This window comes from Talpa europaea, assembly GCF_964194135.1.
Source record: "Talpa europaea genome assembly, chromosome: 6".
Taxonomy (NCBI): Eukaryota; Metazoa; Chordata; class Mammalia; order Eulipotyphla; family Talpidae; genus Talpa; species Talpa europaea.
In genome coordinates, this window is record NC_140072.1 from 9,558,933 (window position 1) to 9,572,702 (window position 13,770).

A 13,770-nucleotide genomic window follows, 5' to 3' on the forward strand; every position below is an offset into this window, starting at 1 on the left:
TTGCAAATTCCTTTCTCTCTTAACCATATCTAATTTTGCATTTTTTTTTTAAAGATTTATTTATTTTTATACAAGAACTGAGTACAGGCCAGAAGCACGGGACGGTAAGAGGATTCACCAGAGACAGAGCGGGGAGCAGAACAGGCAGACTGACAAAATACACTGCTGAGGAGAGCAGTGGGAGAGACAGGAGAAAGGTCTGCTGAGCCATGTGGGTTTATCCCTGGCCAGCCGGGAATCAAACCTGCGCTACAGAGGCTGCGGACAGCTTCACAGCGCTGCGCTCAACCCTCTGCGCCACCGGGGAGATCCAACAAACGTCCTTTTTTATTCAACATATTTTGAAAGAAAAAATAAAACTCTAGAATCTTTCAAAAATCTATTAACTGACAAAAAAAGTAAGACAAAAGCCTACTAAAGTTCTTTGATTCCTACTCTAGCACTTTTTGATGATGTATCAGTAAACATACAGATTAACTTTGTGCTAGCACAGAAATTATGACATAGTATAGTGACTAAATGGCCACAACGATTATTTTGTAATGTTTTTACATTGCCAAGTAAATACTGCAGCTAAAATACTTTACAAATAATTCTATGTACATACCCCAAACTTAACGAAATAAGAGTGCTAATAAATATGAAATTTATATTAATATGGAGTAGAGCCTTTCACACAAAACAACTCTAAGATAGCAAAAAGTAGAAGATACAATATAAAAAAGCTGTTTTTCTATCAGTGGTGCTATTTTCTTGCTATAGTTAATGATGTATTAACACTTCAATTATAAATTTATACTCTACGGGTTTTTATCAACTCAGTTTGAAATGTATACCTTTGCCTAAAACTTAAGATTAGGTAATAGCAAAGAGAAAATCAGGATAAGGTTCTGAAACAAACTGAATTAAAATTAAATTTATTTCTAGTCAAAAGAGGTTTACTGGTTTTGGATGCTTTTTTGCACTGTTTTTAAGAAGCAGTGTTGTTATGCTTTTGATAATTACAGGCAACAAACTTAGTATACCACCCACATGTACCTACACTCATTAACTGAGACCCCACAGTACACAATATCGCAAAGCAGCAGCTTATTTTCAGATAGGTTCCAAAGTTTCTGACTATTGAAATACAAAGTATAGAAAATCAGTATGAAAAAACATCTTCCTAATATTTAGAAAAATCTGCACTGACTAATCTTAAGATGAAAGGATAGAAATACAATTGCCATAAGGAGAAAACTAAAAAGTTACAAATTCTGAGCTTAAATCTAACTTTTTGAAGTCTCTAATTATGTTCCCTAATTTCTAATTTTAGAAATGATATTAAGTATTAGCTATTTTAAGAAAGGTAACTGATCCCATGCTAGTTATAGCTCTTCATTCCCCCTTTTCCCCCCATAGACCTCAAAGATAGGGTTCTTTTTTTCCCTTTTTTTTTTAAAGATTTATTTATTTTTACAAGCATTGGGTACAGTCAGAAGCGCAGGAGGGTGAGAGAATTCACCAGAGCCAAAGCGGGGAACAGAACAGGCAGACCAACGAAGCACACTGCTGAGGGGAGCAGCGGGCAGCAGGAGAGGTCTGCGCGCCATGTGGGACCCTCGCCCAGTGGCCGGGGATCAAACCGGCGCTGCAGAGGCTGCAGGCAGCCTAGCAACCCAGTGTTCAACCACTGTGCCACTGGGAAGGCCTGATGGGATTCTTTTTTAACAATAAATTATTTTTTTTGTTTTACTGATTTGCCACCAATTTGCATGTTTGTTTAAATTTCTGAAAGATACTGGATAGGGACAGAAGAAGAAACTCGATGGAAAGGTGCTAAAAAGCAACCCCAAAAAGAGTTTGCCAAGGGAAAAAATTCACAGGTTAAGCTTAAAATTCACTAAGTTTTTAGCAGAGAGGAAAAAAGCTAGTATCTAGACTATTGTATTTGCTGAAAGGTAAAAGCAGCTTCTAACATTACTCCATGGAATGCACTGTTTTAGAGTATTTTTAAAGAACCAGTTTTTTTAATGGCTCATATCATTCATGTTCCATATGAAAAAAAATTTAAAATTCCAGAAAACACAAGGCGCAAAGGGAAATGAAATAAACCAAAAGTGGAAAAACATCTGTCAGTCACATCAACTAGTAGTAATAATCCCTAAAGAGATATGCTTTTCTTCTTGAGAAAGTTTAAAATCTTACTTAAAATCTTTGCAATCGGCATCCATTCCATTTGGCAAACCTCTGCCATTTATTTTAGAATCATCATCATCTCCTTGTTTAAGATCTCTTTTTTGGTCCTCCTCAAATGGAGAAGCCTTGCCTTTTTGATCTCCTTTCTCAGGTCCATCTGTTTCAGCATCTCTAGTGCCCTGAGGAAAAAGAATCTGTTTGATTCTGAATATTTAATAGAACACACAAAAAAGGTACCATAAGGTAACCTAAAACTACACTGTAGTGCATGTAAACAACAAAAGCATTAAATTCTATCTTAATTTTGTAGTCAACTAATTTATCAAAGTCCAAAAAATTGAGAACAAACCTGTGATTTATAACAGAAGGGCTAAGGCAACCTTAACTATAGCGGTGCTGGAAAAGCAGTAACACCACAAATAAGATTAAAATTCTATTTAATGCACAGATCAAGCACTATCACAACTATGTAATTTTAGTCTTGCAAATTGTATTTTTAAATTAATAGTTTGATTTTTATAACATGGTGAAGATTGTAAGTAACCTTGGTGGGTCTATCATTTCAAGTATTGCAAGAAGTGGCCAAGTGAAGAAAACAAGAGTTCCAATAGTGACACAATTTCCTTTAATTCAATGAAGGGCCAGAAAAATAAACTCACTTAAAGATAACCAAGTAACCACTGAGCAGTTACTAAATATTTTCTTATCAAAATACTTACAAAAGTCCCCTTCCTAAATCGAGAATCCAATTTATCAGCAGGAGAAGAACTCAATACATATTCTACCATGCTCACGCCAAGGCCTCCACTTTCTGATCGCGGAGACAGTATTGCATTTACTTCACTGTTTCCATGAAAACCCTGTCCAGATCTTCTCTGTACCATAATAGGCTGGGACATTGAATGGTCTATTTGAAAGAAAGAACACAATTAATATTTGTACTACTGAACTAAACAAAATATAGTCATACAAATTAATAGGCTAAAATAAGAAAAAAGCAATACACTATTTCATTTTGGATGTTACGGTACAATCTTTATAACAAGTTCTATATTTTGTTGAGACTCACTGGCTTGGGCACTTTTTGAGACTACAGATGGAAAGAGCCATTTGGTAATAAATAGGTAAAGCCCAGATGAACCAAAGTCAGATCAAAAGGGTCAATGGAGATAAAAACATTAACCTGAAAGCTGTTAAAGTTGTTTTGATGATTTATAACAATTGTAATGAAAACAAGAACGTATCAGGAAAATATAGATACAAAACCTTGAAGAATAAAAATAACTGCTTCCAAATTGGCAGAGGCACTCCTCAAGCTCACAGTTATGTACCAGACAGATTCGTAACACACAGCTTTACCACAATAAAAACACAGGGTGACTTTGGGAAAAGTAGCAATAACTCCACAAATTTTATAGGTTTGATGAAAGAACTAAGTATCACCTAAAGATAAACTTTTAAAATCCTTCTATAGTTTAAAAGCTTTAGTTTTGTTCAACAAAGGAATTATTTATCCTTTACATATTTTTGTGACAAAAAGAAATGACATTTAAGATCCGAAAGCAAATGGCATACAAATATAAAGAAAATGAGGCAAGGTTCACAGTTTTTGTCAAAAAAAAAGTTTAAAGGAACCCAAAACCTACCAGCTATTTCTGGCTCCATTTTTTTTTTTAAGATTTATTTATTATGCATACAAGACCTGGGGTGTAGGCCAGAAGTGCGAGGCGGTGAGAGGATTCCCCAGAGACAAAGTAGGGAGCAGAACAGGACTGAATGAAATACATTGCTGAGGGAGCAGCAGGCAAGCCAGGAGAGGTCTGCTGCACCATGTGGATCAGCTCCCTGGTGGGGATAGAACTTTTGGCTGTGGATAGCTTCACAAGTGCTGAGACTTAACCCCTTGCGCCACCAGGGAGGCCCCTGGCTCAAATTTTTTTTTTTAAAAGATTTATTTATTTATACAAGAACCAGGGTACAGGCCAGATGTGCGGGAGGGTAAGAGGATTTCACCAGAGACAGAGTGGGGAACAGAACAGAACAGTGACTGAAATACATTGCTGAGGGGAGCGGCGGATGAGACAGGAGAGGTCTGCTGTGCCATGTGGGTTGCTCCACGGCCAGCGGGGATGGAACCAGCACTGCAGAGGCTGCGGACAGCAGCACTGCACTCAACCGCCTGCACCACCACGGAGGCCCCGCTGGCTCAATTTTTAAACCCATACAATATACTCAATATTAGGTTCAGTCCTTGAAGAACTGAATTATTATATTGGTCAGTCATCATTTTGTTAATTGCAATTAATTTTTTAATGACTTTTTTTCGTTAATCCATAGTCAAACATTTCCATTTCAGTATCTCCACAGGAAATCAGTCATTCTCTTTTTCATTCAATCAGTTACCCCATTCATAGACAAAATTCATAAACTGATATACTTACCTTTTCTATGCTAGGCATTGTGCTATATATGGGGAAATCCAAGAACAAACAAAACAGTCCCTGCCCTCAAAGAAACTATAGGTTTAAGAGACGGTAACTGTAACAGAATAAAAGTGCTTCAATAAAAATAATCAGGATATTACTGAGACAGAAAGAAGGGGCATGTGGGTTGCTCCCTGGCCGGCCAGGGATAGAACTCATGCTGCAGAGGCTGTGAACTGCTTCATAGTGTGATGCTTAACCCCTTGCGCCAGCAGGGAGGCCCAATCATACATGGTTTTTACAAAGAAAATGCCTTTTATGGGAAAAACGTATCCCAGTCCAGATAATTAAGAAATTTAAACTGAGTCTACTCTAATACAGATTAATTCAAATTAATAAAAAAAATTCCTTGAGGACAAAGATCACATCTCATTTATCTTTGTATCCTCCTATCTGGCATACCATATTACATATTGGTAGAATTCAAAGAAAATCAGAGTATCTTGGAGAAATTTTTGTCTAAATTAAGAGTTACTACAATTTTCATTTCAATTTTGACTATAAAGGGGTATTAGTCACTAATTTTTTCTAGATTTTTCTAACTTCTTGGGTTTTACAAATTATTTTAGCTTATTAACAAATCTTAAAGATAGAACTTAAATATGCTTCAGTGGCTTGGTGAAGAATGAAATACCTGGGCTTCTACACTCAAAATATATAGTTAATTTGATAATTACCAATGAGAAACTTGTTTTTATAGTACTTTGGTCATCTTGCATAGCTTAAGCAAGCTCCAGCAAACACAATCATAAGATGATAAACTTATGTTAAATACTTGGTGATAGTTTAATGCGTACATCTCTCAAAATTTACTAATCAGAAACACCTAAAAAATATAATCAGTACTATTTTAAGACTGTAACTATGCCTTTTAATTGCCAAAAGTACTCTTGTGAGTTATACCCTTTACATTCCATTCTATTTTCCCTTAGCAGTTTCTTGGACCCAAGTCTCTCTTCCACCTCTTACAGTTAGTTATCAAAAATACTCAAAAGGGTCTCCCTGGTGGCGCGGGTTGAACGCCACACTGTGAAGCTGTCCGCAGCCTCTGCAGCACAGGTTCGATCCCAACAGGCCGGCGAGAATCCCACATGGCGTGGCAGACCTCTCCTGCCTGGCCCGCTGCTCCCCTCAGCAGTGTATTTCATCGGCCTGCCTGTTCTGTTCCCCACTCTGTCTCTGGTTTAAAAAAAAAAAAAAAAAAACAAACTCAAAATTCTGCTCCCTTTCTGGGTGTGGCTGATGTCTAATTAAACCAGACCAAGTTGCAATTGGATAAATCAGTCACTATCATATAATACAACTCAAGACTGAAATTCCTATGATTAAAGTGTCCTCAATTTTCATGAAAATTCAGAATTTTATAATCAGAGGTAATTTTTTAAAAATTCTTAGGAAAATACTAGTGTTACAAACAGTTCTAACCAGTAAGTGGGCCATCAATTAAATTAATTTATATAAAAAATGCATGTGATGATTTATAAAATCCTCAACAAAAACATTACAAATTTTCTCTCAATATTGTTTGGGGAATAGGACAGTTTTAATAAAACTGAGTAAATTCATATTTCTCCTACATATAACAGTAACTTACGAGAAGTTCCCCATGCAGTCTCTCTCCATTCATCATCGCCAAGAAATATGCCTTTTTGTCCATCTTTTGTTGAATCATCAGGTTCCCAAAACTTTTTGGTAGGCAAAAGCTATTTGAGGGAAGGAAAAGAAAGACTACATTTAAACTTTATTCTAATTACAAAGCACTAATACATAGGAGAAAGCAAACTTACCACCAATAAATGTGAGTTTTCAAAGCTTATGAAAATTCAGACTGAACCACTTAACTTGTTTTGTCCATAGTAACTTCCCACTTATATTTGGGTACTGGTCCTAACAGTTCCAGACCTAAGATTCATCAAAGTCCACATCTGATTTTCCTCTACTTCCAAGTACTGACCTTGATCAGTTTCTATCCTACAGTGTCCTGACAGGAAATATGTTTTCATTCTTACTTCATTTATTTAAAGAAAGTTAATGTCACAATTCTTCCAAGGTCCTGAATGTTTGCAATCTATCAATCAAACCGGAGAGCAATGGAGGGCGTAACAGACAAACAGAAAAGACCCTAAAATACTTTTGAGAAAACAATCTCAAGGTCCTACTACTGTCCTGTATTATGTATCCTATATTGTGCCATGCATAGCACATAACATATAACACATAGGTAACACAAAAAACAAAACGTGTAGCTGATCAATTCTTAATCATATATTAATATTCATTCTGGTCTCTCCTTTCTACCTTACCTAACAGAGGTTGCTCACCTCAGAGGAGGTGGACTGGAGATACATTTGTAAGACACGGACCTCTTTCAGAACATAATTAGATGCCTAGTCTTTTAATGCTCATAACTGAACCTACAGACTTCTATCACTCCACTTAATACAGTAAATTTCTTGGTCGCTTTTTTAAGGACATGGTGGCCTCAACTTCAGAGTACCCACACTTACATAACAAGTAACCTAGTAACACCTGAAGTGGGTCTGAGAGTAAGATAGTATGTGTGCTGGGTGTTGAAAGTGTGAATGAAAGGCAAGGAAGACAGAATGAAGCAGGACCAAAAGCACAACCTGAAAACCAGTGTGCAGAACAGGGTATGAAATAGAGGAACAGATGTGAGAAGGTCAACACTGATGTTGATAAAGCTATCTAGGTCAGATCATGAAAAGACATCCTAAAGAAAAAAAAAAAAAAAAAAAGACATCCTAAATATTAAACTGCTGTTACAGTGAAGCAATGGGGAATAGCTTGGTAAAGGTGACAGTTTTTTAGAAAACAACTCAAGTTGTAAATTTTGAGAATAAGGGATAGTTTAGGTTAGCGGCAAGAAGCTCAGTTTAGGAGAATATCAGGGCTACCATAGAAGAATTGAAACACTGGCAGAAAGAATTAAGAAAGCAAAATGACTTTAAGACACATAGGAGAATAATAAAGGATAGTAATACAAATTTGTCGTGAAAGGATAAAAAAGGATAAAACTTTAAAATTTGGGTAACAAGTGAATTGATAGTACTATGATCAAAACAGGAAATGGGAAAAAAAAAAAACAGGAAAAACAGCTTTAAAGGGAGGGGAAAAACTCAACCTGGGCACATTCCTAATATACAGATATTTTGTTAAACTAAGTATTTTTATTTCAAAGAAAACTAACTTCTGCTACTAAAAAAGAAGGGTAAAATGAAAATATTTTAAAAGATAAATCTGTCCCAACAAAGGTGCCAGTAAAAGAGCCACTGTTTCTTTGGTTTTTAAAACTCTCAAACAAAACGTAAAGTTGGATAACACAATATTAAAACATCATATCTGATATATTTCAATAACTGAACATTTATTCATTGTAAAACACGAGTTAATCACTTCACAATACTGTATACTCATTTAGGCAGAAGAAAATGGTTCCTGAATAACCTTTTTCATCCCATACTTCACTAAGAAAAATGCTTTAATATCAAAAGAATAACAACTAATCAGAAATAAAGGTATGACAACTTAATAGAAGCATTTATCACAGACAAAACGCCTCACAAACTAATTTTCAGAGGTAGTGAAATGAGGAGACTATTCCAATGTCTTCTGGGTAAGCTTCTATGTTGTTCATCCAGAGGTCACTTCTATTAAATGTAAACTACAAATGTAGGAACGAAATCTAAGTCCAGCACTTACCCACTGTGCCTACTTTTAACCAGGACTGTACTATGAATACATCTCTTCATTTTGTAAACAGGTATAAGGTGTCATGGATAGGAAAATAATTTAATTGTTCATAAAGTGAATACTTCCACTGAAGGTATTTACCAACATTCTAGAAAAAACTGTGACAGTTTACACACTTAATCAAATACTTCTAAATTACTAACTTGTGGCCAAGAATAAGTTTAAATGGACTAAATATGGGGAAAGGCAACAATTCTTAGAACAATGGAAAAAAAATTAAGCAGGACACTGATTAGATCAGCAGTAAAAATAAGAGATTTGCCCCTGGAGAATCTTTTACTCAAGTAGAAATGGGGAAGCACATTACAGAAAACAAGGGTTAAGAGATCTTGAAGATCTGTAAGATAAATTATCCAAAACCACCTCATATTAGTTCCCTAATTCACATAGCCCTAAACCAAAATCAAGCAACTAAGCATTAATAGTCAACTCACTCCTCTGTTCTTTCAATTCAGAAATCACCGGGTGGACATACAAAATTTGTTCCCCAAATGTCCACCATTTCTTTAATTCTCTCCTCTTAGAAGCACTTACAGCTTGCCCTCTCCATCTCCAAAGAAAACAGTCAATACCCTAGCTTACTGATTCAAAATAAATATATAAAATTCCTGCTAAAGTTCATATCATGAGGTATACTTAAACTTCAGATTTTTTTAAATACATAATGAGCAAATTCACTTAACCAACCCAATTAACATAATCCTAAGAATTTGAAAGATTTACAGCGATATGCCTGTACTATGTTTTAAATTAAATCATATAATTTATCCAAAACTGGGACATTTTTGAGAAAGGGGGTGTTATTAAAAAATTATGCCTGACATCAGATAAATATCCAGACAAATCAGGATTTAAGGTGACACTACATATAATGGAAGTTCATAACAGATGGGCACAGATGTTAGTAACTAGTGTGTAGAACAAAAGACCCAAGAATGGTTCTGTTTCAGATTTTAAACGTTTGTTAAAAGAAAAATATTTCTGGGCCTCCCCTGGTGGCACAGGCGGTTGAGCACCGCGCTATGAAGCTGTCCTCAGTCTCTGCAGCACTGGTTCGATTCCGGCCAGCTGGCGAGGGTCCCACACAGCAGGACAGACCTCTCCTGTGCGCCCGCTGCTCCCCTCAGCAGTGTATTTTATCAGTGTGCCTGCTCTGTTACCCGCTCTGACTCTGGTGAATCCTCTCACCCTCCCGCTCACCTGGCCTGAACCCCGATTCCTGTATAAATAAATAAATAAATCTTTTTTTTTAAAAAAAAGAAAAGAAAAATATTTCTTGGCTTTGAACTCCTACTACTTCCCCCAATCTTCTTCATTCTTAGCTCTTACTGTCACCAGCAAACATTATTAGGTGATGTCACTTTCAATGGGAAACAGAATTGTAAGTAATCTAAATACTCATGAGTTTAAACTTCTTTTCCAGTACCATTATGTGGTGGTGGAGCCAGTACATATATAGTTTTGAGTTTTTGGTTTATTCATCTGTAAAGTAATGGTGATAATAAAGCTACTGTCGGTTATTATGAGACTAGAATGAAATAACGTAAGTTGCCTGGAACAGCATCTTTGACGTAGCAGGTACATAAATAACATGTAGTTCAGTAACATCAAAGTTGCTGATTATTTTAAAGGATTATAGAAATTTCATCTCTAATTGTTTGCCTTTTTTGGGGGGCCAGCTTGAATATCATGAATCCTACTACTTATGAAGAGTTGCCTAATACAGTCCCATTGTACATAAAAAAACACATCTGAGGTTAAATTTTCCAAAGTTACATATAAAAGTAGCAGTAGTATGATGATCCCATATCAGTATTAGGCCACAACTACCAGATTCGATGAAAACCAGTTTCAAATACTCGGTTGTGGGAAGTCAGGAGGCATTTTTTCTGTTTTTCAAAGAAAAATATGCGCCGTGACTTTTCTGACAACCCAAAATTACCATGATATTCAGCCCATATGATGTTTATTATAGTGGATTAAACTTTAAAATAGAATTGGTAAGGCAGTGACTTTATGTAGGCAAAACTATGATCACGATTTAGTTTTTTGAAATGCCTAGTTTTCATTCGTTATTTCTAATAGTTTAGATCAAAGCTAGAGCATCTGAGTGATAAATGTGATTCATGCAAAAGTTATTGTTACTACTGTCTTCAAAGTAACCAGTCTTACTGAAGGTGACAGCACTAGTGATAGATATGACGGGAAACAGAAGTCGCCTATTTCCTATTCTAGGACATTTTCCACTTCACTACACTACCTGAAATGCTGGTACATAAATTTACTTTCATGTTTTCTTTAAATATTATTGTTTAGACACAATGAGCAGAGAAAGAGGGAGAATTATTTGTCTCACTAAGTTATGAAAATATTCTCAAGAGAAAGCAAATTAACTCAGTGATTTAGTATTAAATCCTTGTTTCCCTTCAGAATTTCAGGCAGAGCTTCTTTTCCCTTACGTAACAAGTAAACAGTAACTAGTAACTATGCCCCCAGCAACCTGCAATACAGTTTTAAAACACTGGACTAGAGAAGCTGAGCTCCACCTGCTGTGGATTTACTCTATTCTTCTAAAGCCGCACCACATAATGTAAATTAGTATGTCTTTTGACAAGAAACATGTTATCAGGGAAAAAATGTAAAGGATGAGTTTATGAATGGATGAATACAAACTGTTCCTATTTCTGTATGAACAACTATAAGAAAATGTCCTTCTAAGGCCAATAAAGCTATCACAAGCTACAAAAAAGTATATATAAAAAGAGTCCTATATGTAAATACAATGCATTATACATCAGATTTATAACAACTTAAGAAAAAAATAAGGAAAATATTATTTTTAAAGAAAAAGTCAAGAATAGGGCAACCCATTCAAAAAGAATGTTGCATTAAAAAACAAGCAATTTTAGAAAACTCAAGAGCCAGAAACTAAAGGCAGCTTTTAATTTACTAAAATGAATGAATTCTGGGATAAAACAAAAACAAAAAAACCTCACCTGTCAGGAAAGGAGGAGAAGACTGGTGAGAGAGAGACAGGCAAAGAAGGAAATCCCAGAAGGTTCCCTGCTGCCTGCGAGATGAGGAAAGATAGAAAGGCTTGTGGGAGACAGAACCCAGAGACAGAAACCTGAGTAGGTTTCCTAGCTATCTCTTAGAGGTAACAATGCTAGTTGGTAAATGATTAAGAAAAATATTAATTAAAGAATAACAGCTTATTTAAAAATACATTTTTACTAGATGAAGGTCATAGATGCGCTGACCTGCTATTCACCACCAGTAGTCTAAACGCTAGTCACTTTTACTTTGCATATCTGACATTTCCATTAAGAAAGCCTAGATTTAAGCTCATTTCATTTAATATGATTCAACCCAGTTTCCCAACTTTTCCAAAAACCTTAGATAGCCCTCCCTCCACCCTCAAATAATTCCTGATTATGACTTTTTCTAAACTGCCAAGATTCTTTTGATTGATCAAATACTATTTATTAACAGAAAGGGAAGGGAGAAAAGCCAAATTGTAAATATATACACAATGGAGTGGAGATTGGGGAAGTGTTAGAGGTCTAACTAGAATTAAGGTAGAGGTATGACTAGACTTGTTCTTTAAAAAAAAAAAAAATTGTTTGTCATAGATTAGGCTGAAACAGTGTTCAGACCTGCTTTTATTATTCTCCTTTCTAAGACAAAGAAAACAAACAAAAGCCCTTTCCACTGCTTCCTTTTATTTAACCGTAGTGTAAATAATGTCTAAGCGCTGTAGTGAAGTTGTAATTTTTTGTTTAACTGAAAATTACTCCTTCTCTCAAATTTTTGTTAGGGCCCAGATTTTTACCTTATGCACTGAACTAACAAGTTTATTTTGGCAATACTTAAGCTTAAGCACCTTAACTCACCCTTAAATCAGTCCTCTGAAAATGACAAACGCTTTGGAAAACGCTGTTCTGGAGAAGGGAAGGGCTAGCTAGCTGCAGGGTGCCCTCTTGTGGCCCAGAGGAGTGACTGGACTCTTTTCCTGCATCTGAAGAGCACAGCATTGGATGGAGTGAGTCTCATGAAGGTCTCTAATCTACCAAAGTAAAATAATCTCCAGGAGCAAGAAGTTAATTACATGTGTTAGGTCTGTTCACTGTTAATTTCTTTCATCAAAGTCCATACTATAAAAGATGTGATCATAAGGGTTTTCATAATTGAAGTTTTCTAAATATCCATTAGGTATAAGGAAAACTAAATTATTTTTGATACCTTAAATTATGTATTGCTGAGGTTAAATGAGATGCCCTAACGAAAGTATCAGATTAACAGGGCTGATAAAATCCATGTGAAACTTTAGGGTGCCCACTATATGCTAGTCATTCAAAGCTGACAATCTACAGGGGAGACTAATATAAAACAAACTGTAACCAATAATATAATAAAGTATATATAAAAATCTATGAAAAGTCAGACAAGGAAGTAATTAATTTTACTTTATAGACAGGAACCTTTTTTATAGTAGTACTGGAGGATTAGAAGTATATTAAAACAGTGAACAAGGAGAGATTTTGGGAAGAGAATCATGAACAATTAAGCGTGGCTAAAGTAAACAGCATACATATATTAAAAAGCAAGACAAGGAGCAAATAATTATAGCTTACTACCAAAATTATCTAACCAAGTCAATCAAATCAACTATACAGAAATAATCTCACTAAAAACTATAAAAAAGGTTAAAAAAAAAAAAGTTGAAAATCACCACAGAATTATATAATCTGGTATTTAAATATTCTGTATCATTTGAAAGACATAATCACTAATCTCAAGAAAATTAATGGGAAAATAAATCTAGATGGCTCAAATAAAGAGACCTATACATTCTAGTATTCATAAATATTTACCTCTCCCATTCCCCGAGATTCTAATGCAAGAGCTTGAAAATCATGATTCATTTCATCCACAGATCAGACCTGTTGAATAAAACAAAAATTAGTGGAAAAATTTTAACAATAAATGACATCAACTATTTTTATACTATATTGCTATTACTGATGTTAGATGATCTGAGATGAACAAGAATTGATTTCTCTATGAAAATAGGCTTTTCTAATAACAGCTCAAATGACAGGTTGGGAAAAAACCTGGAGTCAAGGGTTTTGGGTTAGTCTGTGCGCCAAAAGAAACCTGTACTAGTAGTTTGCTGACAAAAACAATGCATGGAAAATTAAGTTCAAGTAGTAAAATACAATTATTCTGTTTTTATTAGTTCCAGACAACTGTTATTTTGCATTACTTCTTTCAGTTAAGATTTTTCAAATTTTCTCAGCATTTCATTACTTGTACATGTTATCTATAACATGATAAA

At 35.2% G+C, this 13,770-nt stretch overlaps 1 protein-coding gene across 9 annotated transcripts in view; it reads right to left on the reverse strand.

The window, feature by feature from the left end:
* The window catches only part of PUM2 (pumilio RNA binding family member 2), a gene marked incomplete at both ends in the record, with an annotated part of 60,868 nt that extends 47,511 nt beyond the window's left edge, over window positions 1–13,357 (reverse strand). For 8 of the 9 annotated variants that reach the window (XM_084235173.1, XM_084235172.1, XM_084235170.1 and 5 more), the window contains 4 exons: window positions 2,188–2,357; window positions 2,898–3,085; window positions 6,256–6,364; window positions 13,307–13,357. In XM_084235173.1, the coding sequence (XP_084091299.1) occupies window positions 2,188–2,357; window positions 2,898–3,085; window positions 6,256–6,364; window positions 13,307–13,357 (518 nt within the window). The remainder of the gene's footprint in view (window positions 1–2,187; window positions 2,358–2,897; window positions 3,086–6,255; window positions 6,365–13,306) is intronic. The other variant, XM_084235174.1, reaches the window with a different exon arrangement.
* Window positions 13,358–13,770: the final 413 nt, after the last annotated feature.